The following is a 27,877-nucleotide window of genomic DNA, read 5'->3' as shown; positions in this document are numbered from 1 at the left end:
GAGCTGCAGACAAGCAGGAGCGGGCAGCGGTGGCCCCAGCTGGGCTCTGGAGGCCAATGCCAGGTGGAAGTTCCAGGGCCCTTTCAGTGCTCGCAAGTTGGAAGGTAGCCCTTCTATCATTCCCCTTGGAGTCCAGAAAAAAGATCCTTTTCTATTACCATAGTAGATATCCCTCAAATCAGGACTTGGGACTCGCAGAGCTTTAGCCGCTGTTCCTCTTAAGGAGCCACTACGCCCTCCAGTGGAGGACCAGCGGCGGAACCCCAGTGAGGAGCTGCAAAGTGACGGACACTTTAAAGTCGTCCTTAAGAAACTCCCTGTCACTGGCTCCACCTCCTCGCGGAGTCCCGCCCCCGACGCGACCTCTTTGTGTGGCACCGATTGGTTGGCTCTTGTGCGTGAAGACGTTGCGTCGCGGGGCGGGGCGGAGGAGCGTTGTCCGTAGGGCTTCAGCCGTGTGTCCTCGGCCGCCGCCCCCACTGCTGCGCCGTATCCGCCCCTCTTTTCCCTTTAGAGGGTACAGGCGACAGCCGGGCCCTGGGGTGGCAGCGTAGCCACCAAACGTCTCCGCCAAGCTGTCTCTTCTAGCTGGCGGTTCTTCTCGGCTGGGTCCAGGTCGGGGGGAAAATGGCGCCGGCGCCCCAAGGCGTCCGGGAGGAGCCGCTGCTGGATTGTCGGTCCGGACCGCTTTCCCGGCTCCTCTTCCTCGCCCAGGCTGTCTTCCTCTTGCTGCCGGCCGCTCGGGCAGGTCTCTGCCCCGCGCCCTGCTCCTGCCGCATCCCTCTGCTGGACTGCAGTCGCAGGAAACTACCAGCGCCGAGCTGGAGGGCGCTGTCGAGCCCGCTGCCCCCCGACACTGCCAGCCTGTGAGTAGAGTTGCCGGGCGGGGATCCAAAGGAAAGGGAGCTCTCTCTCCAAGGGGACAGGAGGGAGACACAGTTGGATGAAGGTCGCGGTTGCGAATTGAAGTACTGAAGAAAAATGCCATTATACTGTTGTGAACTTTTTTTGAGGTGGGGTGGGAGCCTAAAAACCCTGGAGTTAAGGTTATGAAAATTAGCACGAAAACCAGGGTTAATTAAGATTCTTGGGGCCAGGGAGTTTGTGATTCCTGCACTGGGGAGGAGTTGGAAAGGGGATATTGTTAAGGGCTCGCTGGACCTGGGCACCGACCTTGACTCTGGATGGTTGGGGATCCTCGCCCACTTTGGGCTGCATCATCCAGTGTGTAACTCAACTTGAATGCTCCCCAGGTACGTGATTTGATAACCACGATCGCCAATGACATAAGAACGGTCCTTTTGTCCCTAGTTCGCATTTGCACATTTGGTGCCATAGTTTTGATGCTTAACAGGGTTAAAACATCATGGCTTAGGAGATCCAACACTTTGAGCAAATACCTTTATAAGTAGCGTTTTAAAAATCTAATTCAGGACTCACTGTAAAGAAGGGAAGGAGTATTCTTTCCCAAATCATGTGTTACTTTAATTGTTTTCAGTGCATTTCTTTGTGGCAAAGAACCTAAAAATCAGTTCTCTTTGTTTATGCGTGACAAACAAGTACAGTGATTGGATTAATTCTTCTGGAGACTCCACTGCTGTGTGCTCATCTTGACAGGCCTGTGTTAGACAGTGGCACCTGGAGAGCTCATTAGTCTGAGTCAGCCTGGTGGCATTAGGAGCAACAGTAGGTATTAAATGCTGCAATTATGGGGTTTCTTAACCACTAACATACAGTTATTTCTCTGCTGCTAACTGAGCACCGAATTTATTAATTGACAGACTTCTAATAGAGTCTTCTCTAAAAGAAGTGTCACAAAAAAGTATAGTTTGAGGTGCAATTAAAATATGAGGGACTATTTGGATTTTCCTTGGAAGTAGAATACAAATAGATCTCTCTGCTGCTGTTTAAAGTAATTAGACATTTACAAATAGGTTAAGATAGATAGGAAGGAAAGCTATTTCAGGAATTCTTTGAGAAAACTAAGGTAACTTAAATAACCAACTGTCGTAGTAGCATAGATCTGTCGTAAAATAAGATGTTTCTGTTGTTTTTATGATAGTGGCATCTATAGCTAATTCTGGTTCTGTTGACCCAGATTAAATTTAAAAATTGATATCGGTGAGCAGCATAGTCTGAATTGAACCTAGCACAGCATTTTTGTAATGCGGCAAGTGCCTCTTTCTAAGAAATTCTTGGAACAGCTACCTGATTATCTGGTGCAGGTTTAAAACCAACACAAGTTTATTTAGCTGTAATTGAAAAAAATGTGGCTTACTTTTAAGATCCTCCATTGGTAGGTAAACAATAATTGGGAATAGTTTTATGTAAGGTACAATTAGTTTGTGTTTGGGTTTGATTTCTGTGTAATCTAGACAAATTTCCTAAAGCCAAATGACATCCCCAAATTTTAAATGTCCTATAATGAAATTGACATTTTCAGTTGAAGTAAAATGCCTTGGAGAGCAATTCTGTTGTAGAAGTGTAATTGGATGGAAGTCTTACATTAGCAGAACAACTCTTGGAATATTAAAAGATGGCATTGTGCTGTTTTAAACTGAGAAATGTAACATCTTCAGTAATTGCTTTCAGCTATAAAACCACCAGGTACACATGGGGTTTTTTTTAATGTAATTTTGAGTGTTCAAAGTAGACATAATGCTGTAAATACATAAGTGATTCAGACTCAAATGCTGAAACTTGTGGCCATCATCAAAAAGATTATAGATGAAATCCATTAATCTTGGTTTTTGAAATATGCATGTATCTGTCCCTGGTTCCTAGTACAGAGTTCCTGAAACTCTTGTAATTTCCTAAATGACAAGAGCTCTATAAGCATCTTCTGTTCTAACCCTTAGGTCTTTGACTAATTCCTGACACAGGGCTCCTAAATCCCTTGGTATTTCCTGGGTGATAGGAGTGTCTTTTGACTTAATGAGGTGACTCTTGGTAAGTTCCTGGATAGATGGGGTCAGTCCCCAGAAAGACCAAGCCATGATTAGAAGCTTGGAACTTTCAGCCCTGTCCCCATTCTCCTGGAAGGGGAGAGGGGCTTAATAATTGCTTGTGCCTGTATGATTAAGCCTTCGTAAAATCCCAAAAGTGTGGACTTTGAAGAGCTTCTAGGATGGTGAACATGTCTACATGCTGAGAGAGTGGCACACCCCAACTTTACAGGGACAGAAACTCCTGTGCCAGACCCTTCCAGATCTCACCTTATGTATCTCTTCGTCTGGCTGTTCATCTGTGTTCTTTACCATATCCTTTCTTATGTAATAAACCAGTAAACGTAAGTAAGTGTTTTCCTAAGTTCTGTGAACTGTTCTAGCAAGTGATTCAATCAGTGAGGGGGTCTTGGGAACCTCCCAATTGTAACCAAGTCAGACAAGTTGTAGGTAACATGGAGACCCACTTCTTGTGATTGGTGTGTGAAGTGGGGGACAGTCTTATGAGACTGAGCTCTTAGGTCATGAGGTCTGTAACTCCCGTTAGTGTCAGAATTCAATTGAATTGCAGCTGGTGTCTAGAATTGGTTGGTGTGGGAGAAAAAACCCCCACATGTCTGGTGTCAGGAGTATTATGTGTGGAATAAAAGGAAGAAACAGGTGACAAAAGCTCTTCACTTGAGGCTTTAATCAGGCCTCTGAACCTTTCCTGGGCCATACGTACACATCCTTGTAAAATGCGGTTTTAGCAAGAACCTTGCTAAGTCAGTTTAGCAAGAAGCACTCCCCCTTGATGCCTAATTGGGTTCCTCCTTCTACACCATCGTAAAGGTGATGTCTGATTGCCCTGGCCTATCTTCAGCAAGAATCCTGTTGGAGCCCCCCGGCCCCTCATGTTTCCTCTTAATAGTTTTCCATTCATTGACTCCACCCTTCACCTTAGCTATAAGATCCCTCTTGCCCATGCAGTGTTCAGGGTTGAGTCCAATCTCCTTCCCCTACTACAAAATTTCATAGCCTCACCATCCCCCAAAGTCTTCCTTACCATGCTTCAACAAGTATCATTGAATATTTTTTTCCTTTTAACAGTTTTGGTGCCACAAACTGGATAGGATCAGATTCATCATTGGACCCCCAGACCTCTCACCCAGGACCCTAAGTGTGTACCTTTGAAAGCTTTATCTTCACTCCTGACTGATTGTTCGGGGATCCATTGGTGAGTCCGACTCCTGAACCATTGCTCCGGACAAATGTCCGTGGAAGCTGGTAAGGACAGATTTTGATTGTTAACAGTCTGAGTATACCCTAGAAAATGGGATGGAGTCCCAGATAAACACAGGCTGGAGACTGGGTTAGAGTCCCATGTTTGTCCCCTGTAAGAGGCTCAGTTAGAGTACCAAGCAAACAGCTGTTTTTAAGAAGCTAGGTTGGAGTCCTAGGCTTCTTCGTTTGAAAGCTGCCTATCAGTCTGTAAATCTCTTATTCCTGGCTCTTTTTTCCCTCAATGAGGATTATTCTCTGATTCTCTAGACTGGAAATCTCTTCTTTTTTTTTTCTTTTCCTTAACTCCTTGCACTGGAAGTCTGTCTTCCTGGCTCTCAGTAACACCTCATAATTTTCTTTGTGGATCCTGCCTCTTCTGTGGGAACTTCTCAGTTGACTCAAATACTCTTCTTGAACCCCTACTATGTTTTCTGCCATTGCTGTCTACTTCCATTCCTGTTGGGATGCTTTTGCTGAGAATAATACAGAACTTCATTGGCCTCTTTTGGGCCCCAGAATGGCTTTTCAAAGAGCTCTCCCTTCCCATTGTTGCTCCTCCTTCTTCCTTTTACCACCTTCAGTCTTCCCTCCAGTTCCGTTGAATCCTTTCTTAGATCCCCTTCCAAATTCCTTCCTCCTCTCTACCCCCGTCAGAACTTTTTCCACTTCAGTCTTTATAGTCACTTGAATTTTGGGCCCCTTGCCCTCCACTGGGGACTCTTCAGGGGACTTAGGGGCCCCCAAAAGCAACTACTTGAGCTGAAAAGGAAAAAGACTAATTGGAAATAGACTGGAAATTGGCCAGTTGGATGGGTTTTGGAGATATCCAGACAGCTGCTAGACGTCTTCCTTGGTCACCCACTTGAAATTTGGTCCACAGCCTCCATAAAATTACATATCAGTGCAAGGGAAGGTCTTTTTTTTTTGTTTTTCTTTTAAAATGTTTATTTATTTATTTTTGAGAGAGAGCATGCACTTGCGGGGGTAGGGCATAGAGAGAGAGAGAGAGAGACAGAAAGTCCAAAGCAGCCTCCGAGCTTCAGCGCAGAGCCTGATGAGGGGCTTAAACTCACAAACATGAGGTCATGACCTGAGCCGAAGTTGGATGTTTAAGTCACTGAGCCACCCAGGTGCCTGCAAGGGAAAATGTTAAAGGTGGTCTTTACACAATTGGTAAACAAGTAACATTAATATGGCCTGACATTTTCCAGAAACACAATTTGTATAAAAATAGAAAGTGGTGGGCACCTGAGTTGCTCAGTTGGTTAAGCATCTGAGCATGGCTTAGGTCATGATCTCACGGTTTATGAGTTCGAGCCCTGCGTCAGGCTCTGTGCTGACAGCTCAGAGCCTAGAGCCTGCTTCGGATCCTGTGTCTCCCTCTCTCTCTGCCCCTCACTCCCACATGAGTGCACTCTCTCCCTCTCTCTCTCAAAAATAAACAAAAAAATTAAAAAAAAATAGTGGATAAAAGGCAAGAACTAATTATTTTATATAAACCAGTGAATTTGTATTACTATGTTTTACTAACGCATGGCTAAAATTTTAGATTGAAAACAATAGCTCTCTATTTGTGTCTGTATGTATGTGTGTTTACATGTATATATGTATGTATCTTGTAGATGTGTTGTATTTTTTACACCTTTGGATGGTATTACCAAATTACCTTATAAAATCCCTTAAAAAGGAGCTCTATTCAAGCTGCCTTAGAGATAAATGGGCACTTATATAAATTAAGTATTCCTGAATTAAGTTCACATGATTTGGGATAATTTTTTTTGTAAATAAAGCTATTTTGAAAATCGTTGGTAAAATAAAAACAGGCATGTCTTCAGAGTTGTCAGCATTAAATATAATACAGAAAATAATTTGTCTTCTACCTAAGCTTACTAGTCAAGTTTATGTAATCTCTACTAGGTATTTAAGATTATAAAATTATAATTCCAAACTAAGAATAAAACATACAATAAAAATGAACTGCTTGATATATGTTAAGCACTGCAGTTAAAAAAAAAAAGGTGGGGGGAAAGACTGTATATTTAATCTTTCTCGGTTTTTTACTTTTGTGATGCTTGCCTTCTATGCATGTGTTATAAAAATAGTTAATAGGGAAATAGCTTGAGATGATGGCTAGTTTAGTTTGGTGTTACTATCTGCCTAAAATAAATGTAGGTCATTTCTAAGTAAGATAAACTGTTGAGACATTCATTACTGAACCTAAGTTTGGGTTTGTATTTTTGGTATCTTGTTTCTATGTGGTGTAGAAACTAAGATACTTGGATCTCTTAGTAAACCCGTTGCTTGCCACATTGAAAAATTATATTGTGAGGAATCATGCTTCTAGCAATTGTAAAATTGTATATTCATAAATTTTCTAATCTACAGAATACTGATACATGACCGTACTTGTCTACTTCATAGTTTTCTCTGTAAAAGAAAGATTATTAATGGTTAAAACTTGTGATCAGTACATGTAGGTAGAACTACTAGAAACTGTAAGAATAAAGCAAAACAACTTTGTATGCAGAGTATGCAACGTATGAAGAATGTGTTTTTGTTTAGGGAAAAAAAGCAATTTTATTCTAAGGCAGACTGGTTGTTCCACAGTAAGAAAGAAGCAAAAATATAGGACAAAAGCTGAATGGATATTAGAAAACTGGTTATATATTTGCAGAACAGGAATTTTATGTGTGCTCAAGTTGCTAAGGTTAAATAAAATAGATTTATTATTGATGTAAAACTAGAATGTCAAAGTTTTCTTGGATTATTGATCTCTTATTAATAAACTATAAAATGATTTTCCTTCACCTATTATGTAATTTGCCTAGGAAACAAAGATTTTAATTAAAAATCCAATTAAAGTCCAATTAAAATGATTTTCTGTGCTTCTTGTGCTTATCAGGTTTTTGATTACTTTAAAAAATTGAGACTTATCAGTATTACAAAAACTAAAAATTTTTTTCCAACTATGTAGCTTCCTATATTTGCCTTTGAAATCTTTTAATTGCCACTTTAAGTGAATAAGTATTATTCACAGTGACCTGTTATCTAAAGTGTTTAAAACATTTGACATTTTTGACAACTTCCCCAAATCAAATTCTAAATGGAATTTAAAAAAATATTTGTTTATTTTTGAGAGAGGGAGAGAGAGAGAGAGACGGGGAGAGACAGGGGAGGGGCAGAGAGAAAGGGAGAGAGAGGATCTGAAGCATGGTCCATGCCAACAGCAGAGAGCCTGATGTGGGTCTCGAACTCATGAAACTGTGAGATCATGACCTGAGCCGAAGTCGGACTCTCAACCGACTGAGCCACCCACGAGCTCCCTAAATGGACTTTTCTATGATCTCAAACTAACTTTGAGATATTCCAGAGGTCTCTGAAAATTTTCAAGGGATTTGTTGCTCACCCTGTAAGAGAGAGATTTAAACTAATTAGGTTTATTTGCAATGTTAGATGATTACATGGGAAGCATTGTCAAATAAGAAATGATGACAAACCTTCTTAGGTTATTTGTGTATGGATCCATGTTACTAATATTGGCATTCCAGGAATGTTTGAAGTTCACAGTTGGTGTCCAGTTAGTATGTTAAAATACTGTGTGACAAGTTGTTGTTTTACTCCTCTGAGAGCACTTCCAATAGGCGGCAGGCAAGAATGTTCCATAATGGTATCGGTTGAATAATTTTAAGATCATGTATTGGACTGAGAGTTTCCAGAACCAGTGAAGAAGCTGATGGAGTCATAAAACTGCTAACCCAAGATCAAGCAGAATAAGAATTTTGTGGGACTGAATGACCTGATGAAGATGGTTATTATGACTCTTTGAAACAGTACTACTTCTTTAATGTTTTTCAGATTTAAAGAACTTTTTTTCCTCTTAAGCTGTCTGCAGCTTACAACAATCTGATTATATCTTTGTGAACAAAGATGAAACAATTACTTTTTCTTATTCCTCTGGAATTTGGAAGCTTGTAGTGAACTCTTACTTTCACGATACTGTAGTTACTTGTGTAAGGTGAATAAGAATTTGTTCTTGTAACAGGATATAATTGGAAACATTGGTTTTATTACCAAGGTTTTGACTGGAATATTATATTTGAGAGTCACATGGATAGAATCTGGTTTAAGGGACTAAGGTTGTCTTCATGGAGCCAGTGTTCTTGGGAAGACTGGCCTGGTACCTGGCTTACAGGGTGCCCAGCCTTACAGGTGAGTAAGAACGGTCACTTCCTTGCAGGCCGAAGAGTCTCAGGATATCTTGGGGACCTCGAGGAAAGAGGAATTTACTCCTGTCTATAGGTATGGGAAGATAAAGTCTGGTGGCTACTTCCTGGATTGGCTTCCTAACCTCGAGAGGCTTTTAAATGTTTAATCTGAGATTCCCTTATGAAAAGTTCCAGCGAAGCAAACTCAGAAAGAGGCTGTGTGGTCAGTCACTATTCTTGGTGCACCTATGTAAAATAATCAGGACGAATCTAATGAGACCGGAATTCTTAGGTAAGGAAGAATTAAAAGGTTGACCGTAGAAATTTTTTTTTTCTTTGATTCAGTGCAAAACCCCTTGTTGGTTCTGTCTTGCACATTTTGCAAGTCCTTACCAAATACTCAACTCTGGTTTCCTGCAGTATCTGGCTATAATTTTCCAAACTAATGTTTCCAGTTTTTCTCCCACCCTCCTGACTTGGTATCACTGAGAACTAAAACTGCCCTTTTCCTGAAATCCTGCAAGCTGAAGCTGGGTCCTTGAAATAAACTTAAAAAAAAAAAATTACTACTGCATATCATATGTGGGCAACTTCTGTGCCTCCTGCTGTATGGACCATTCAAAGGTTCACCAGAATACCAAATGCCATCATCAGAGACATTCAGACTGCAAACTAGGAAAATTCTTCAGATGGTTATTGCCACCCTCACTCTTCCATTTAAAATTGCTTCGAGCTCAAGTGGGAAAATCTCAACTCGCTAACCTCTGGACTCAGAAACTAGGTTTCTAATCTATTATTTTTTTGTTTTTCTGTGTTTTCGTAGAAAACTCCCCTCATTAAATGCCTGACTACTAGCATCATTGAGCGGATAGATACCCTCTAATTCCAGGTCCCAACAGAAACTTCACTTGTTCCTTAATGAACAAAAGGCTACTGAATAAAATAATAGACTTCTGTTGTTCAGAGGAAAGAGAGAATGCCTCTTTCCTTGAACAAGAGAGGGGACAGAGATTCTTTGCTTGGCCAAATTTTAGACTCCTGAACCACCTTCTGGGCTCATTTGTTTATGTCCTTGTAAAATGCAGTTTTAGCAAGAGCCCTGCTAAGTCATTTTAGCAAGAAGCCCTCACCCTTGATACCTGATTATCCTTGATACGTGATAAGGTTCCTTATCTTCTGACATCCTCCAGGTGATGTCTCATCTCCCTGGCTTATCTTCAGCAATAAGCAGTTAGGTCTATTTATCCAGCACCTACCTTATCCCTGTTTTTCCTCTTAGTGATTTTCCATCCACTGATAATGGCTGACTACCCTGCTCCTTAGCTATAAATTCCCACTTGCCCATGCAGTATTTGGAGTTGAGCCCAGTCTCCTGTCACTGTAAAATGTCATTGCAGTAGTCCCTCTACCTGAAAAGATAACCTGCACCACCTTGAATAAAGTCTTCCTCACGAGGTGTTAACACGTGTCGTTGAATATTTTTGCCTTTTAACACAGTGAGTTCTTAGACATTGGTGTCACAGAAGTGAGATTTACTAGAATGGCCCTGGCTTATGGAAATCTGGTTTGGGAAGAGAAAGGGCAAAAGGATGGGGAATGTAGAACTGTTGATTCCCAGGTGGCTTTGTGTCCACCTGTGGTATGGAGCAGAGGTTGTGCTGCTCCCAGATACTCAAAGTAAAAGTTACAAATGGAATTTAGAGATAGATCCATTTCCCAGCACTTTGGTTCACTGGATGTGTAAGGAAATAGATGCTAATAAGGAAAAAGTGAAATGTTTAGTCCTTTGGTTATGGTTATTTGTAATAGCTAAAATGAAATTAGAATTCTGGGTCAGACCTTGATGCTAAACCGAGGTCAGATTTCAGCGAGTCTGAGTTTTGGTTACTAGCCTCAAAGCTGTCCCCCAGGGGAAAAATTATGCAAAGACAACAAAAAGTACCTCTAAGACCTCTGGTCACCAAGAAGGCTGTTGGTGTAGGGGGAGGGCAAAGCCAGGAAACTATTGAAACCAGGGAATATTGTATGAGGAGTTGTTTTTATTTTGTGGATCAGTAACACTAGCTTCCTGAAGAACCTTTATTAAAGTGGATTGTGAGTGTAATTAACTTAGGTGTAGTTTCTGGTTTTATTTATTTTTTTTTTTAATTTTTTTTTTCAACGTTTATTTATTTTTGGGACAGAGAGAGACAGAGCATGAACGGGGGAGGGGCAGAGACAGAGGGAGACACAGAATCGGAAACAGGCTCCAGGCTCTGAGCCATCAGCCCAGAGCCCGACGCGGGGCTCGAACTCACGGACCGCGAGATCGTGACCTGGCTGAAGTCGGACGCCTAACCGACTGCGCCACCCAGGCGCCCCAGTTTCTGGTTTTAAATGCTGCAGTGTGGAAGACCATGTTTGGGTTCAGGACAGGATCTACAGCTCACTATGGAACAATCACAGATAGGTATTTGTGATCCAGACACAAAGGAGGTTATTCCTGAGGGAACAGCCAGCTTGGTGGACTGGATAAAAGCCAGTGTAATGTCTTATTTATCCTGAGAATGGGGACTGCCCACCTTGCCTTGTAAATGCCAAGTGGAACATCCCCTATGAAGCAGATGGTATGTTTCATATACAAGCTATGTGGGATTATCTTTATAATAATTGGGATAATTCATCTGCTGAATATGTCTGTCACTCAGTTGATAGTGAATGTTGTGGCTAAGGGAAAGTCTCTCTCTCTCTCTCTCTCTCTTTTTTTTTTTTTTTTTGAGAGAGCAAGCACGTGAGTGGGTGAGAGGGGCAGAGGGAGAGAGAATCTTAAGCAGGCTTCATGCTCAGTGTGGAGCCCAGTGCAGGCCTATATCCCACAATCCTGGCATCATGACCTGAGCTGAAGTCAGCAGTCACAAACTCAACTGACAATCACCTAGGCGCCCTGGAGAACTCTTACATGAACACCCCATATCACCTTAACTGCTGCAAAACCTAGGGACACTTGAGGAAGCCTTGTGTATTTGCTCTCTCAGCTTCCCCTCTCAGGTTTTATAGATGTTAAAAAAGCATTAGGTTAATTAACAAAAGAACGAGGAAAGGCAAAGGAGAGAGCTGAGGGACTGACTGGTCTTAGCAAGGTGGAAAATTTTATCTTATTGTTAAGTAGACCCCATGGTCCTCATGGAGCTCAGTGCAGGGCTTGAACTCATGACCCTGAGATTGAAACCTGAGCTGAGATTGAGAGTTGGACTTTTAACTGACTGAGCCATCCACACACCCCCAAGGTGGAAAATTTTAAATAGTTTTTAAGAAAGAAGGTGAATAAAGCAAATACCATTTGGAGCAAAACAAAGGAAAAAGAAAGGGAAGAGTCACAGACTCAATCCATCAGAATGGAAAGCTTTAGATGGTTATTAAGAAATGGGATGGGGGTGCCTGGCTGGCTCAGTAGAAAGAGTGTGCAATTCTTGATCTCAGGATTGTGAGTTTGAGTCCCATGTTGGGTGTAGAAATTAGTTAAATAAATCTTTAAAAAAGTGGGATTAATAAAACAGACAATTGATGGGTTAAAACAAAGTTTTTAGTACAACACTAGCTAAAGTCCTAAAGGGACATCTTTCTGGTCCCCCCAACATTAAAGGGCCCCAAACAAGTCTATTCTGTTTTCCCCAGTTTGGAGAAACTTAAAAATCTGAATGCAGAGATTACAATGAGTAATGTGACCAGCAATTGCTTGGGGCATTGGTTAGATAGATTAAATTGACAAAGGGTCAGGGTCTTTTGGCTTAACCCCTGGGCAAGACCCAACGCCTTTTGCACAAGAGTGAGTAAAATGATCAGGAGGTGGAGAAGAAAAGTTCCCAGGATACCTTGATACGGGAACTTCTTGTACTGTGGTACCAAATACCAAAACCCATTGATAAAGCCTTGATGCTGTTGAGAGAACAAAACCATGCAAGGGTTGATAGGATTATGGAAGTTGGGAAGTTTAAACAGGGCTTTTTGTAAAGAAGTTGTGTCTCCTTTACCTGAATGTCTTATGGGAATGAGTTATGTCTGGCTTGGGAAACACTTTTCCTAGTATTGTAAAACCAAAACCCATTAATAAGGTCCTAATGGAGACTATAGGTAGGAATGTCAGGTAAAAGTTTGTGAGAGAATTGATTGGTGTGTTTGAACAGGCTTTTTCCTGATTGTATTAGGGAGATATGCCTGGCAGGTGTTTCTTCTATCTATTACTGTAAAACAAGTCATGTAAATCCACCCTTCAATATTAATTTGGATATGTTAAATGGGAGCCAGTAAGATTGCCCAAGGCCACACAATGTAGAATAGAAGTTGAAGTGCTGGTATGGGCAAATTCTCTGTGTATAGTGTTTTGTAGTGTACCATAGACTGGGGCTTATGGCAAAAGCCTGTGAGTGCCTCCCAGCAGTGGCTTACTGGACTTTGGACTAGAAAATTCCCACTTTAAGGGCAATTATTGGCTTACCATTGGACAGTAATTGAAACAGCCACTGTGACTAGAAGTCATAAAAATAATCTTGAAAACTGAAATACTCATGATGTCTTGCATAATGTTGGGTAAACACTTCAGTAGGTAGGGCAGTGCCCAGAAGAGTTCTGTAACAAAATGGAAATGCAAGGAGGAGCTACTCAAGAGAAGGGAGCCTCTTTCCCCCTAGGACTGATTGTGGAACTGTGTGAGGAGCTGCTGGATTTTATTGTCACTTGGGCAAGTGTCCTATAAGCTTATAACTGACCAACAAAGAGCTGCTTGGTTTGTGGGTGCATTTCCAAGGTGAACAGACACCATCCTGTTTGGAAGGCCACCACTCTGATTGGAAAAGGTAAAGACAAATTAGCTTGGTGGGCTGAATTGCATCCTGTTTTCTTAGCAGTAATGGAAAAATTGAACAGTGGCGAAAACCCCTATGTTTGGGTTTTTACTGACAGGCAGTAGCCAAAGGCTTGGTCATATGGCTAGGCAGAAGAACAATAGAAACCTGGCCTCTTAAAGGACTGCCCGTATGGGGCACAGCCTTCTGGAAATCGTTGTGGGAATTTGAAGCGTGCATTAAAGTAGGACATGTCGATGCTCATCAGAAGAACCCTCTTTCAGGTTTGTAAGGCGCCTGGAATCAAGCAAGTATCCCTGTGCGCTAGCTTGAGGTGACCACCTGGGGCCATGACATAAGTGGATATGGGGTATGCAGTAACGCAAAGACAAATGAATCTAGACCTAATCCCCTTGTACTTTCTGAGGCACAAAATGCCAGTAAGAACTTTATACCTGCAAGCACAATAGAGACTGTTAGATGGCTAGGTGGCAGGTTCCCTGTTGGGAAGGCCTTGAATATAGCCAGAAAATGAGACTGATGCTGTAACCAGGAGTAGAACAGACTCTGGACTGGGCTTGGCTTCTCTGACAGTAGATGCAAATGCCCACGATACTATAAAAGAACAAGAACAGAAGATAATTGTAACAGTTTGGATGGCTAACCATGATTTCTTCAGACCGAGGAATACACAGCCCATAATGTCCAACAAATGGGCAGAGAGAGATCCTTTTCAGAGTACTACTTTAATAGAGAATTGAATGGTCAGTTAAAACATTGGTTGTTTAAAATGGGAGATAAAGGGGCGCCTGGGTGCTCAGTTGGTTGAGCGGCCGACTTCAGCTCAGGTCACAATCTCGCAGTCCGTGAGTTCGAGCCCTGCATCGGGCTCTGTGCTGACAGCTCGGAGCCTGGAGCCTGTTTCGGATTCTGTGTCTCCCTCTCTCTGACCCTCCCCCATTCATGCTCTGTCTCTCTCTGTCTCAAAAATAAATAAACGTTAAAAAAAAAATTTAAAAAAATGGGAGATAAAGACCTGAACGTATGGCTTACATAAGTTCCTGAGATTGTGCTTTCTCTCAACATGAGGTAGGGCTGATGGAGCGGCACCACTGGATCGAGTCCTCTTTTTCTGGTAGATCTGAAGGGATGAGAGGGTGGTGAAGGATGCCAGGATGAGTATGCAGTTCTTCCCAACGGAGGAGTATCCTCGTGTAATGTCTCTACTTTTCCTTTCTTCCTCACATCACCTCAGCTTTTTTCTTTTGTGCATGATACACTGGTCATAGGACCAGTGTTACAAATACAAAGTTCTGAAAATAAGTGATGATTCCTAAGCAAGAAACTGTATTCTTAAACTTGGGTTAGAATTCCTAAGGGCCTGGTAGGGTGGGTTGGGCCTAATCTGGCGAAATTGAGGTTAACGGTGAATGCCACTATATTGCTTGGTGGTAAAAATAGCCCAGTGGTTCTACATCTGTGTAACCTTTCATAACTGAATGCGTGGACTGAGGGGGAGGTACCTGCTAGAATATTATTGCTCTTGGCAATCTAGATCAGCACAGTAGCTGAACCTCGTGTCCCTTCCAAAGGTAGAAGAGTTTGAGTATAAATGGAGAGAAGGGGCAGTAGTATCTGAGGGTAAAGGAATGAATCAGTGGATTGTATAATGAGGAAAATCCAATGTTAACACCTCAGAAGGGGCTCAGAGTGAGAGACAATATCATCTCTTAGCTCAGTTATACCAGATGCCTGAAAGGGTGAAACTGTGTTTGCCTAACATCACTGCTGCTTTTGTTACCTAACAAGATTGGAAGCTTGCAAGCCAGAGTGGCCTTGCCTAGAAAGCATTTTCATATGATAATGATGGACTAGTGCAATATTAATGACTAAACGGGATTCTAATGTGTCTCAATCTTTTGAGTTGTATATCTTTTTGCTTGTAAGGTGGTCTGTGGCCAGAGACCAAGGTGGGCTGTGAAATAATAGAAAATATATATATTGGTCTCTCACTCTGGTTGGTGGCACAGAGCTCCTGAAAACCTTTCCTAAGTGATGAGAGCACCGGGAGCATCTTGTGTTCTAATATGTGGTCTTTGACCCTGATTCTGGACACATAGCTCGTTAATCCCTTGGAATTTCCTGGGTGACATGAGTATCTTTTGATCGAGAGGCAACTCTTGGTGGGCTCTTGGATAACTTCAGTATGGGGGCCAGTCATCAGAAAGACCAAGAAGCCATGATTCGAAGCTGGGAACTTTCAGCCCCACTCCCATTCTCCTAGAAAGGAAGAAGGGCTAGAGGTTGAGTTAATAATTGGTGATACCCATGTGATGAATATTCCATAAAAATTCTAAAAGTATGAGCTTTGAAGAGCTTCTACGGTGGTGAACATATATATCTATGTGCTGGGAGGGTGCCAGACCTCAGCTCCACAGGGACAGAAGCTCCTGCACCAGACCGACCCTTCCGGATCTCACCCTATGGATCTCTTTATCTGGCTGTTAATCTGTGTTCTTTACTACATTCTGTATTGTATAATAAATCAGTAAACCTGCTTCCTTGAGTTCTGTAAGCTGTTCTAGCAGATGGTTGTATCCAAAGATACATGGGAGTATCCAAAGATTCATGGGAGTATCCAAAGATTCATGGGAGCCTTGAATTTGTAGTCAAACTGGATAGAAGTTATGGGGATCTACTACTTGTACTTAGAGTTTGTATCTGTGATATTTCCACCACACTTCTTACAGAGAAGTAAGATTGGCTGTGGGGTTGAAGTGGGGGGCAGTCTTGTGGGACTGAACTTTTGTAGGGTCTTCTCTAACTCCCATGAATGTCAGAACTGAATTGTGGGACATTGAGTTGGTGTTGGAAAATTGGTTGGTGTGGGGAAAAAGAACCCTACATCTGGTGTCAGGAGTATTGTCTGTGTGACAAAGATAGAAAGGAATGGAGTTTTTCTGAGACAGAAACCTATTTAGATACTGTCTTTATGCTTCTCTATATCAGAAACACTTAAAAAAAAAAAAACTCTTTCAAATTTTATTTGATTAATATAAAATTTGACTGGATTGTCCATGGGTGCTCAGCTCTGTATTACATTGTTCCGATTTTACACACACACACCACACACACACACACACACACACACACACACACACACACTGGAGGACCAGATGTATTAGTCAACTTCTGTTTTGCCAAGTGACACCATTAGAACCCCTTTCCTGTGGGTGCCTGGGTGGCTCAGTCATCTGAGCATCTGACTCTTGATTTCGGCTCAGGTCATGATCTCACAGTTGTGAGATCAAGCTCCACATTGGGCTCTGTACTGGGCGTGAGGCCTGCTTAAAGATTCCCTCTCCCTCTCCCTTGCCCCTCACCCTTCGCCCTTGACCTCCCCCTCTGCCCTTCCCCTGCTCGTGGGTGTACAGTCTCAAAAAAAAACCCAAAAAACAACAAAGTACAAAAAAAAAAATTCTCCTCTCCTCCAGTTATTTGTTGTCATGGTCATTTCATGACAGCCCCCCAAAGTTAGGGATCACATAATTTTAGAAATAAGGACAAGTCTGTACATTAAATATATTTAGCTTTATGGAAAACTTGTAACCTTGTCCTTATAGTTTTCATTTCACTGTGGACTGGTAAAAACTTTTATCATGTATTAGGGAATTAGGGAATCACTGCTGTATTAGATTAATGAGTTTTCATACGTATTTAGTTAATTATAGTTTCTTTCTTGTCTCTTCTGTTCTCATTATAGCAACTTTAAGATTTGTGTGTGGGGCGCCTGGGTGGCTCAGTTGGTTGAGCGTCCGACTTCAGCTCAGGTCGTGATCTCAGTTCGCGAGTCGGGCCCTACATTGGGCTCACTGCTGTCAGTGCAGAGCCAGTTTCGAATCCTCTGTCCCCCCCCCCCCCACCAGTTGCATTGGTGTCAGTGCTCTCTCTCTCTCTCTCTCTCAAAAATAAATAAACATTAAAAAAATTTTTTGTTTGCATTTGTTCTTTGAGAATAGTTGTGAATTGATGAGTTCTTTAGCATACAAAGAGGACATTAACTTATGTAGAATAATTCTAGGAAGTCCAAATTTACACAGAGGTCAGTGTCTTGCTGTTAAGTGACATTGGCAAAATGTTTTCACTGTTAGTTAACAGGTGGAGCCATCCTTTATCCCTTCAAAGGTCCTGACCTCACTATCAGTAACTTGTGTGATGTCAAGGAAAAACTGCATAGCTTTGTCTGTACTTCATACTTCCTTTGTAAAGGGGCAGGTAATCTGTAATATCCTTCTGTTCTGCATTTATAGTGATACTGGTAAGGATTAAGATAATCTTTGGAAAACATTTTTAGGTTTTAGAAAGTGATATGTTAGCGGAGTTGATTTGAGGGCCTCCTAAGCTCATTTCAGATGTACATATGTTTTCTGAAAATGAACTATCAGCCTTCCATTGTATGTTATGAAGGAAACTATGAGAGGCAGGACCATAACTTTGACGTAACTTGATACTCTTTGGTTGTATAATCTAGCTGAAATGTGAAAAGAACTTTAATTGCTTTAAACCACAAGGTGGTGAACTGAAAATGAATCCTTTTAAAAAGTACAGATGTGATTTCCTTTCTTCTGAGGTCCTTCATTTACCTCATTTATTACAGTCAGCCGTTATTTTCCACTTCCTCCATCCATTTTGTTGTGTCCGTGATACTTTTTACCATACTATTTTTTTCTTAATTTTTTAATGTTTATTTCTGAGAGAGAGAGAGAGTGAGCGAGCAAGCAGGGGAGGGGCAGAGATAGGGAGACACAGAATCTGAAGCAGGCTGCAGGCTCTGAGCTGTCAGCACAGAGACTGATGGGGGCTCCAACCCTGTACTGTGAGATCATGACCTGAGCCAAAGTCAGACGCTCAACTAACTGAGCCACCCAGGCGCCCCTCACCATACTTCTTACACAGAGGTCATGAAACTGAGCTTGCCCTGGTTTAATTTTTTTTTTTTAATGTTTATTTATTTTTGGGAGAGAGACAGAATGTAAGTGGGGGAGAATCCAAAGTAGGCTCCAGGCTCGGAGCTGTCAGCACAGAGCCCAACATGGGGCTTGAGATCACAACCTGAGCTGAAATGGGATGCCTGACCGAGGCACCCAGTCACCCCGCCTGCAGTGGTTTAGGAAGCCTGGTTTACTCTGATCAAACACAGATAGAACTTCCTTCTCTTGGCCTCTAGGCTTCCATAGGTCAGAAATCAGAGGAAACTCTTTTTGCTGTGGATAATATCACTCTGTTCCAAGTCTACACTTGGGAGTAAAGAACTGGAAAGATTCCCTACCCCATCATTCCCCTCACTTGTCACATTCTCACCACCAACTAGTGTCTGGCAGGAGACCATCACCACCAGTCTCATTATGCCCTTGATTCTTGTTTACACCAGTCTCCGCAATCTCAGGTCCTTCAGGTTATCTCTCCTCTCCCAGAGACAGCCCCAACTCCCTTGGCCCTCTTTTTGCCTTTAGTAGGCATCATCTTCTGACATGCTACATATTTTACTTTGTCTTCTTTTCAGTAGATTGTAAATATTATGAGGGTGTGGATTTTTGTTCGTTGCTGTAGATGAACAGTGATCAGCAGTAGTAGGTACTCAAAAACATTTGTTGAATGAATGTAGTAAGTAATTGAATTAAAGTGTGTGATTTTGCCTTCTGAGAAGGTAGATCAGGATAAATTCAAAGCATTTGAATTTATTCATTTGCTTCTCTAGTCTTTTATATATCTTATTAGATGATTTCTTTTTTTTTTTTTTTTTTTTTAAATTTTTTTTTTCAACGTTTATTTATTTTTGGGACAGAGAGAGACAGAGCATGAACGGGGGAGGGGCAGAGAGAGACGGAGACACAGAATCGGAAACAGGCTCCAGGCTCCGAGCCATCAGCCCAGAGCCCGACTCGGGGCTCGAACTCACAGACCGCGAGATCGTGACCTGGCTGAAGTCGGACGCTTAACCGACTGCGCCACCCAGGCGCCCCGATGATTTCTTTTTAAGGCATCTCATTTTCCATAGGAAACATTGTGAATGAATCAGGGTATTAGCTAATTATTTGTATTTTAACATCATCTTTTTTTTTCTTTTTCTTTTTCTTTTTTTTTTTTTTTTTTTTTTTTTACCAAAAGAGAAAAATTCTAAATATAGGCACATTAAGTTACTACTAACTGTAGCTCCCATCCTACTCTGTCTGAGGTGTTTTGTGTAAGTGTACTAAAATTCAGAAAAACTTTTTTCCATGCACAAATAATTTTTGTTTTTATAGGACTTTGTAGCATCTATTAGATATTTACTAAATATTAATGAATAATCAGTAGCATATAGAGTGTCATGGTTTACAGCTGTGGTTTGTGGAGTTTTTAATAGCCTGTACAACCTCATTCCTACCTGTACAGCAGCCATCTGTTTCTAGAGTTGGGGTACTTCAAAAGGCATTTTGTCTTTCACATGCCCTGTCTTTCTAGGCGCTAGGAGAAATACCAGTTTTATTCTTCAAAAGAAACAGACCTGCTGGAAAATTCCTAAAGTACGTTTTGGGGGGATGGGAATATACTACTATAATGTTTCCAGAATCAAATATATATTGTCCTTGGCTTGCATACTACTGTTATAATGAATTAGTTCAGAAGATACCCAAGTGAGAAAGCCTACAATGAGAGAACCTTATATCTGAACTAATATATATCTGATACAGATCATTTAGGACTGGTTGTTAACACAGGTCTACCCTGAATTATCTTGATATTTTACATTGAGCCCAGCATAATTTAAACTTGTTTTGGCACTATGAAAGTGCCTGTCTTTTTTTTTTTTTTTTTTTTTTAACATTTATTATTTAGAGACAGACACAGAGCATGAGCATGGGAGGGGCAGAGAGAGGGGGAGACACAGAATCCAAAGCAGGCTCCAGGCTCTGTGCTGTTAGCACAGAGCCCGATGCAGGGCTCAAACTCACAAACCACGAGATCATGACCTGAGCCGAAGTCGGACACTTAACCGACTGAGCCACCCAGGGCCCCCTGAAAGTGCCCGTCTTAACACACTTTATCTAGCATTGATTATTATTAAAAGTTTTGTTTTTGATAACTTGGTAGGGGGAAAGTGGTATTGCTTTAATTACTTTTCTTTGTGCAGTCTGTTTCTCTTAATTAACTTTGCTTCCAGTGCTTACCTTGCCCTGAGTGGCACTTAATTTTAGATGTCAGAACCACTTGGAAAGAAGAGTGATAGCGTGCTTAGTAAACCCCTAAGGATTTTTACCTTCAACCTTTGCCCTTTCAGATAAGATCTTCCTGGGCATGGAAACAATAGTTAAGGGATTTACTTCTTTACTGCAAAAAGGAAAGAAACCTAGGGTCATTAGCTTTGCTATGGGCTCTCATACCCAAGCCCAAATCCCAGTCCTCCCCAGTGAAATTATGTAGCCAAGGATTATCCAAGAATTAACTAATATTTCTTGCTGCATGTAACTACAAATTGATTTTGAAAATCCTGGTTTGGGTGGGGGTGGGGCACCTGGATGGCTTAGTCTGTTGAACATCTGGCTCTTGGTTTTGGCTCAGGACATCATCTCATGATTCATGAGTTTGAGCCCAGCATCGAGTTTGGGCTCTGCCCTGATGGTGCAAAACCTGCTTGGGATTCTCTCTCTCTCTTTCTCTCTCTCTCTCTCTCTCTCTCTGTCTCTCCTGCTTGCGCTCATGCGTGTGCGCTCTCTCCAAATAAGTGAATAAATTTAATATCTTATTTGGGGTACCTGGCTGGCTCAGTTGGTGGAGCTTGTGACTCTTGATCTTAGGGTTGTAAGTTTGAGCCCCATGTTGGGTGTAGAGATTACCTAAAAGTAAAATCTTGAAAAAAAAAAATCTTATTTTAAAAAGCTTACATAGGGGCGTCTGGGTCGCTCATTCAGTTGAGTATCTGACTCTTGATTTCGGCTCAGGTCATGATCTCAGTTCAGGATCATGGGATTGAGCCCCGCATCAGGCTCAGTGCTGAGCATGGAGCTTCTCTTCCTCTGCCCCCTCCCCCTGGCCCTTCTCCCCTGCTCACGCACGTTCTTGCTTTCTTTCTCGCTCTCTCAAAATAAAAATTTTTTTAAAAGCATACATAAATTATAAAAGGGCATATATACTCATTTTTTAAAAAGCAAAACAAATGTGCAGTCCCTATCAAAATAATACCAGCATTCTTCACAGAGCTAGAACAAACAATTATAAAATTTGTATGGGACCAGAAAAGACCCTGAATAGCCAAAGCAATCCTGAAAAAGAAAACCTGGAGGCATTACAATTCCAGACTTCAGGCTGTGTTACAAAGCCGTAATCATCAAAACAGTGTGGTACTGGCACAAAAACAGACACTTATGTCAATGGAACAGAATAGAGAACCCAGAAATAGACCCACAAATGTATAGCCAACTAATCTTTGACAAAGCAGGAAAGAATATCCAGGAAAAAAAGAGTCTCTTCAGCAAATGGTGCTGAGAAAACTGGACAGCGACATGCAGAAGAATGAACTTGGACCACTCTCTTACACCATACACAAAAGTAAACTCAATGGATGAAAGACCTAAACGTAAGACAGGAAGCCATCAAAATCCTTAAGGAGAAAGCAGGCAACAACCTCTTTGACCTCAGCTACAGCAATTTCTTACTTGATATGTCTCTGGAGGCAAGAGAAACAAAAGCAAAAATGAACTATTGGGATTGAGGTAAAATCTTCTGCACAGAGAGGGAAATAGTCAGCAAAACTGAAACGCAACCAATGGAATAGGAGAAGTTATTTGCAAGTGACATATCAAGAAAAGGGCTAGTATCCAAAATCTATAAAGACCTTATCAACCTAAACACTCAAAAAACAAATAATCCAGTGAGGAAATGGGTGAAAGACATGAATAGACACTTTTCCAAAGACGACATCCAGATGGCTAACACACACATGAAAAGAAGCTCCACATCACTCATCATCAGGGAAAAACAAATCAAAACCACAATGAGATACCACCTCACACTCGTCAGAATGGCTAACATTAACAACTCAGGCAACAACAGATAATGGTAAGGATGCAGAGAAAGAGGATCTCTTTTGCACTGCTGATGGGGATGTAAACAGGAAAACACTGCAGCCACTCTGAAGTGGAACTGCAGCCACTTTGGAAAACAGTATGGAGGTTCCTCAAAAAATTAAAAATAGAACTACCCTGCAACCCAGCAATTGCACTACTGGGTATTTGTCCAAAGGATACAAAAATGCTGATTTGAAGGGACATATGCACCCCAATGTTTAGAGCAGTGCTGTCGACAATAGCCAAAGTATAAAAAGAGCCCAAATGTCCATCGACTGATGACTGGATGAAGATGATGTGATGTGTGTGTGTGTGTGTGTGTGTGTGTGTGTGTGTGTGCGCGCGCGCGTGTCTACACACACACATTGGAATATTACTTGGCGACCAAAAAGAATGAATACTTGCGATTTGCAACAATGTGGATGGAACTAGAGGGTATTATGCCAAGCAAAATAAGTCAGAGAAAGACTAATATGACTTCATTCATATGTGGAATTTAAGAAACAAAATAGATGAACATAGGGAAGGGAAGCAAAAATAAGATAAAAACAAGAGGGAGACAAACCATAAGAGACTCTTAAATATGGAGAACAACCTGAGGGTTGCTGGTGGCGTGTTGGGTGGGGGGGATGGGTTAAATGGGCTAGGGGCATTAAGGAGTACGCTTGTTGGGATTAGCTCTGGGTGATGTGTTAAGTGATGAATCACTAAGTTCTATTCCTGAAATTGTTATTACACTATATGTTAACTAACTTGGATTTCAATTAAAAAAAAAAAGCAAAACAAATGTATTAAATAGAAATAAAAGCATCCATAACTTCCTTTACCCCTTTTATCCTTCCTTCCTGTGTTACAAATAGGAATTTATTTTATAGGAATTTCATCTTGATAGTAAATATAATTTAGTGGCATCTGGGTGTCAGTGAGACTTCAAGGTGATCCTGTAAACTCCAAGAGGGATCATATAAACTCCCAAAATGTCTGTTTTGTTCATGTTTGCTTAGCGTGTTGCCTGGCAAATGGTAGGTGTCAAATCTTTGTTGACAGGTTTATTATAGGCCCAAGAAAAGGGAAAGAATTGAAAGAATCTCAACAGAGCATCCTCTGGCCACAGACTTTGGTGTATTAGATTTTTGGATGAGTGCAATCGTTCTCAGGGCTGACTGTCACTTGGAGAGCTTTTACAAAATACTGTTACTTGAGCCCCACACCCCAGTGATTCTGATTTGATTGGTCTGGGGTGAGACCCTAGCATCAGTATGTTAGGGTCTTCTCTGATGATGCTGCAGCAGTGGTAGAGAAGTACTGAACCATGGGCAGTTGTTGCTTATTGAATGTTAATTGAGATCTGTGCTTAATTCTTTAGAAGTCCTTTATGCTTTGGAGGACACTTACATTTTTATAGGGAATATTGTCCTGCTTATGTTTTAATGTATTAAAAATATTTTGCTTTTCTTAATACACAACATATATAGTCTGCACATGGATATTCAAAGAATCCTGATGCTAGAAAATACATTTCCCTCATCTTTGGTCCATGACATTTTATATGGCACATTTTATGTTTTAAAGGTCCTTAAATACTAATGGAAAACTGGCATTTAGCAGAGAAAACACATCCTATTAAAAGTGTAACAAAAATATTTTTTAAAAAATCTGGAATCTTATGCAGCATTCTTATGCACTATTTTCTTTTCCATGCCAAAGTAAGTGACTTACCTGGTTTATTCTGTAATATTCCAGTCATCAAAAATGTTAAGATGTTCAGCTCATGCAAATAAAAAATCAATTTAAGTAACTAGATCCCATCTAAATTTTTAATTTTATGTTTGGGACAAAAACCAGAGGAGCAGAATAGTTAATACAAGTTTTACTTTGCTATAAGCCTTTTTTTTTTTTTTTAAAGTGCATGCTTTTTTTTTTTTTTTAACCTTTCTCCTTATCTTGTCCTTCCCCAGTTTTTCCCCCAGAAAGAACTTATGTCATTTGTAACAAACTTAACTGTAGGAATAACTATCAGAATAATTAATGGTGATGAGCAGTTTTAAAGTTAAACCATAAATAGTGCAACATCAGTGAAGTGTGGCATAAATAAATGTGTAACAATACTTCTTAGCTTTGGGTTTCTCTTACATTTTTATTTTTCACATATCTGTTTGCAAAATCACTATTATGTCTTGCTTATATAATCAAAATCTTGGCAGGTTGCTGCAAGAAAAGCATAACCAACCCAGAGTGTCGATATGCTTATTTGAGGAGATACTAGACTTTGTGCCAGGTTAAGCTAGGTGGATGTTAAGGAATGATGGATTACATTAATAATGAAAAACCCAGCCAATGCTTGGCTTTGGTTAGACCTTCCTTTTCTATCAATGATGTAAATGATAAGATAACTTGTTTTAATATCCATTCACTCCTAAAAATCTTTTTTAAAAAAAAATTTTTTTTTAACGTTTATTTTTGAGACAGAGAGAGACAGAGCATGAATGGGGGAGGGTCAGAGAGAGGGAGACACAGAATCTGAAACAGGCTCCAGGCTCTGAGCGGTCAGCACAGAGCCCGACGCGGGGCTCGAATTCACGGACCGTGAGATCATGACCTGAGCCGAAGTCGGCTGCCTAACCGACTGAGCCACCCAAGCGCCCCCTAAAAATCTTTATAACACCAATAATACATAAATAATCTGATATAAAGGTGTGAACCCAGTTGATACCCAGAAAATGCTTACTAATGATGATGGAAAATGCATAGCTTTCTGTATATTTTCATGTCTAAGCAACAGCATTTGTTCTTCAATTGCTGAATTATTATTTTATTAGTATGCAGTGGTTTTGTGCTGCTTGCTTAAATTTTACCTGCTCACTGGGTTCTACAGTGGAGTTTAGTGTTTCATAAATCAGTCCAAAAACTAAGTCTAGTATGTTTGCATTTTCTACTATCTTTCTGAGGTATATTACTGATTAGGAACACAAGAAAACATCTAGTTTTTGTTTTTTTTTTTCCTTTTGTCCAGTTTGTAATTAGCCTAATTTGGTCAATTTAGGGTGTTATTCTGAAAAACATTCTGTGGGAAGAATTCTAATTTCTTAGAAGAGTAACAGAATTAAAATCTTTCCTAGTTACATTCTTGGTTGAAGATAGATTTTCTAAAAAAAAATTATTAATGTTTTTATTTTATTTTTGAGAGAGAGAGCACGTGGGAGAGGGGCAGAGAGAGAGGAAGACACAGAATAAGCGGGCTTAAGTTTCCACATTGTTAGCACAGAGCTTGACTTGGGGCTCAAACTCAACTGTGAGATCATGACCTGAGCCGAAGTCGTACACTTAACTGACTGAGCCACCCAGGCACCCCGGTTGAAGATAGATTTTGTGAGTTTAATTGTAGACAGTATTTTCCCATAGTAAACTGTTAAGGCATATAAAGTGGAAAAATAACAGTTCCTTTGTCCCACCTAAGGAAAACCCACTGTCAACTGTTTCTTGGGTATACTTCTCAAAGTTCTACACATATATATATCTTTTTTCTTTTTTTTTAAAATGTGTGCACACATGTATGCACACACATGAAGGAAGCCATATAGTGTACCATGCATAAATAAATGTGTTATTGCTGCAGAGATATCTGTTGTATGGAACTTTCATAAGTTATTTTAGTGATCCCATTTTGATAAATATTTAGGTTTCTTTTTATTTTATGATTTTGCTTTTCTAACAAGTTCCTGGTAGATATCTCTTCATAATTATGTGTCTATATATAGAATAGATCCAAAGATCACTGGGTTATTCTAAAACATCAAATCTTGTGATATAGGTATGTATTTCAATAACTTGACCAAACCTTTGGTGGACTGCCTTGTTATTGGAATCTTTCTCATAAAATTTGAGTTAGGTGCTTGGGTGGTTCAGTGTCCGACTTTGGCTCAGGTCATGATCTCACGGTTCCTGAGTTCAAACCCCACGTCAGGCTCTATGCTGACAGCTCAGATCCTGGAGCCTGCTTTGGAATCTGTGTCTCCCTCTCTCTCTGCCCCTCCCCTGCTCATGCTCTCTCTCTCTCTCTCTCTCAAAAATAAACATTTAAAAAAAAGTTTAAAATTGGAGCTCATAAGCAGTATTTAGTTTACTACTTTTAAGTTAATGTAGGGGAGTAGTTCCAATTAATTAATTGGCTTGGGAAGTGGATAATATCTGTGTATAAAATAGATAAATACTCAGAAAAAGTGATAATGCTGGGCCATCCAGTAGTAACTTACTATATACATGCTCATTTGTCTTCTAAGCATTTTATATATATAATTATTTTTTTAACTCTGAGCAGTTGGGTGAGTTTGGTACAGTTAAATGTAAAAGAGACTGAAGATTAGACAGGTTGAATGCCTCGCCCAGGGGCCCAGAACTGGGCACATGGAAACTCTATTCCTAAGTGTAACTGTAGAATTCATATTTCCTGGTTTTTTGTTGTATTCCTTCCAATGGGTGCTTGCTTCGGTAGCACATATACTAAAATTGTATTCCTTCCAGTGAAGCGACATTTTCAGTCATTAAGAATCCAGCAAAAGATAATGGAAGAAAACAAAACATGCCTCTGATTCTTGAAATGAATGCTGCCATCTTCTTACCACCTCCAACTTTTTGGATTCATATACATTATATTACGAATAAGTGATGTAGTGAAGGATAGACTATTTAATTTGGAATTGCATTATGCTTCATGCTATAATAAAATCTCATTTATGCTAAAGATAATTTACCCAACATCTCTAGCCATCTCTGGTTCAACCAAAAAACCAAAATGCTTCCAGGAAGCATTTCTTCATAAATGGAGCTGCTCAGACTCTCACTCAGATCTCATTTACTCCCATTTCAGATAGTTCTAACATGCACTGGGGTTTCCTACCTATGACAGTTGATTAGAAGCAATGAATTAGAAAAACCACAGGTAGCACTGTTACAGACAAGAAAGCTGACAGTTCCAAGAAGGAATAGCTTTTGGTGTAATGCTGGTAGAAGAAAAACCTACAAGCAGACAGAATTTTAAGAGTTGTTTTGGAATCCTTGTCTTTCCTATACTCCAGGAGTACTCAAGGCCATCAACTTGTTTAAAACCAGTATGGTGATTGATTGTAATGTTAATCCTGAGTATTATTTTTAAAAATAAATTATGCTAGATATAGTTTAATTAACAAGACAGGGATTTCCATTCACAAAAGGGCAAATTTTGCTGGATAAAATCCGTGTAGCATTGTCATACCCAAACTAGTGGATATGATGTATCCTTTTAACTTCAGTGAAGGGCTCTTTTCACTTTTAAAGCATTGTTGTTGTTGAAGTTCACAGCATAGCCTATTAGTGCTGCAGATTCTCAAAAACAAAAAAGATTGATGATGACTCAGAAGTGTACACATGTGACCGGGCAGAAGAGAACCTGTGCATCTCTGATGCTGCAGGATTTTTTTGCAATTGCCTTGCAGACCTTAATTTCCTCCTCAGAGCATTGTGATTGCTCTGTACATTCTATAAATTATTTACACCCTGAT

General features: G+C 40.6%; 1 protein-coding gene across 4 annotated transcripts in view; it reads left to right on the top strand.

Annotated features, from left to right (window-relative positions):
* Positions 1-247: 247 nt before the first annotated feature.
* The window catches only part of LRIG2 (leucine rich repeats and immunoglobulin like domains 2), a 64,888-nt gene continuing 37,258 nt past the window's right edge, over positions 248-27,877 (top strand). For 2 of the 4 annotated variants that reach the window (XM_047872647.1, XM_047872649.1), the window contains exons 1-2: positions 727-866; positions 4,035-4,211. Coding sequence is in view for 1 of the 4 variants with exons in the window: in XM_047872646.1 (XP_047728602.1) it covers positions 628-866 (239 nt within the window). In the remaining 3 variants the exon portion in view is untranslated. Of the gene's footprint in view, positions 867-4,034; positions 4,212-27,877 lie in introns of those variants that run through there. The other 2 variants (XM_047872646.1, XM_047872648.1) reach the window with 2 other exon arrangements.

The sequence above is a fragment of the Prionailurus viverrinus genome, chromosome C1, assembly GCF_022837055.1.
Source record: "Prionailurus viverrinus isolate Anna chromosome C1, UM_Priviv_1.0, whole genome shotgun sequence".
In the NCBI taxonomy this organism is placed as follows: domain Eukaryota; kingdom Metazoa; phylum Chordata; class Mammalia; order Carnivora; family Felidae; genus Prionailurus; species Prionailurus viverrinus.
The sequence above is the reverse complement of the archived record's forward strand: the minus strand, read 5'-3'. Positions and strand labels throughout refer to the sequence as shown.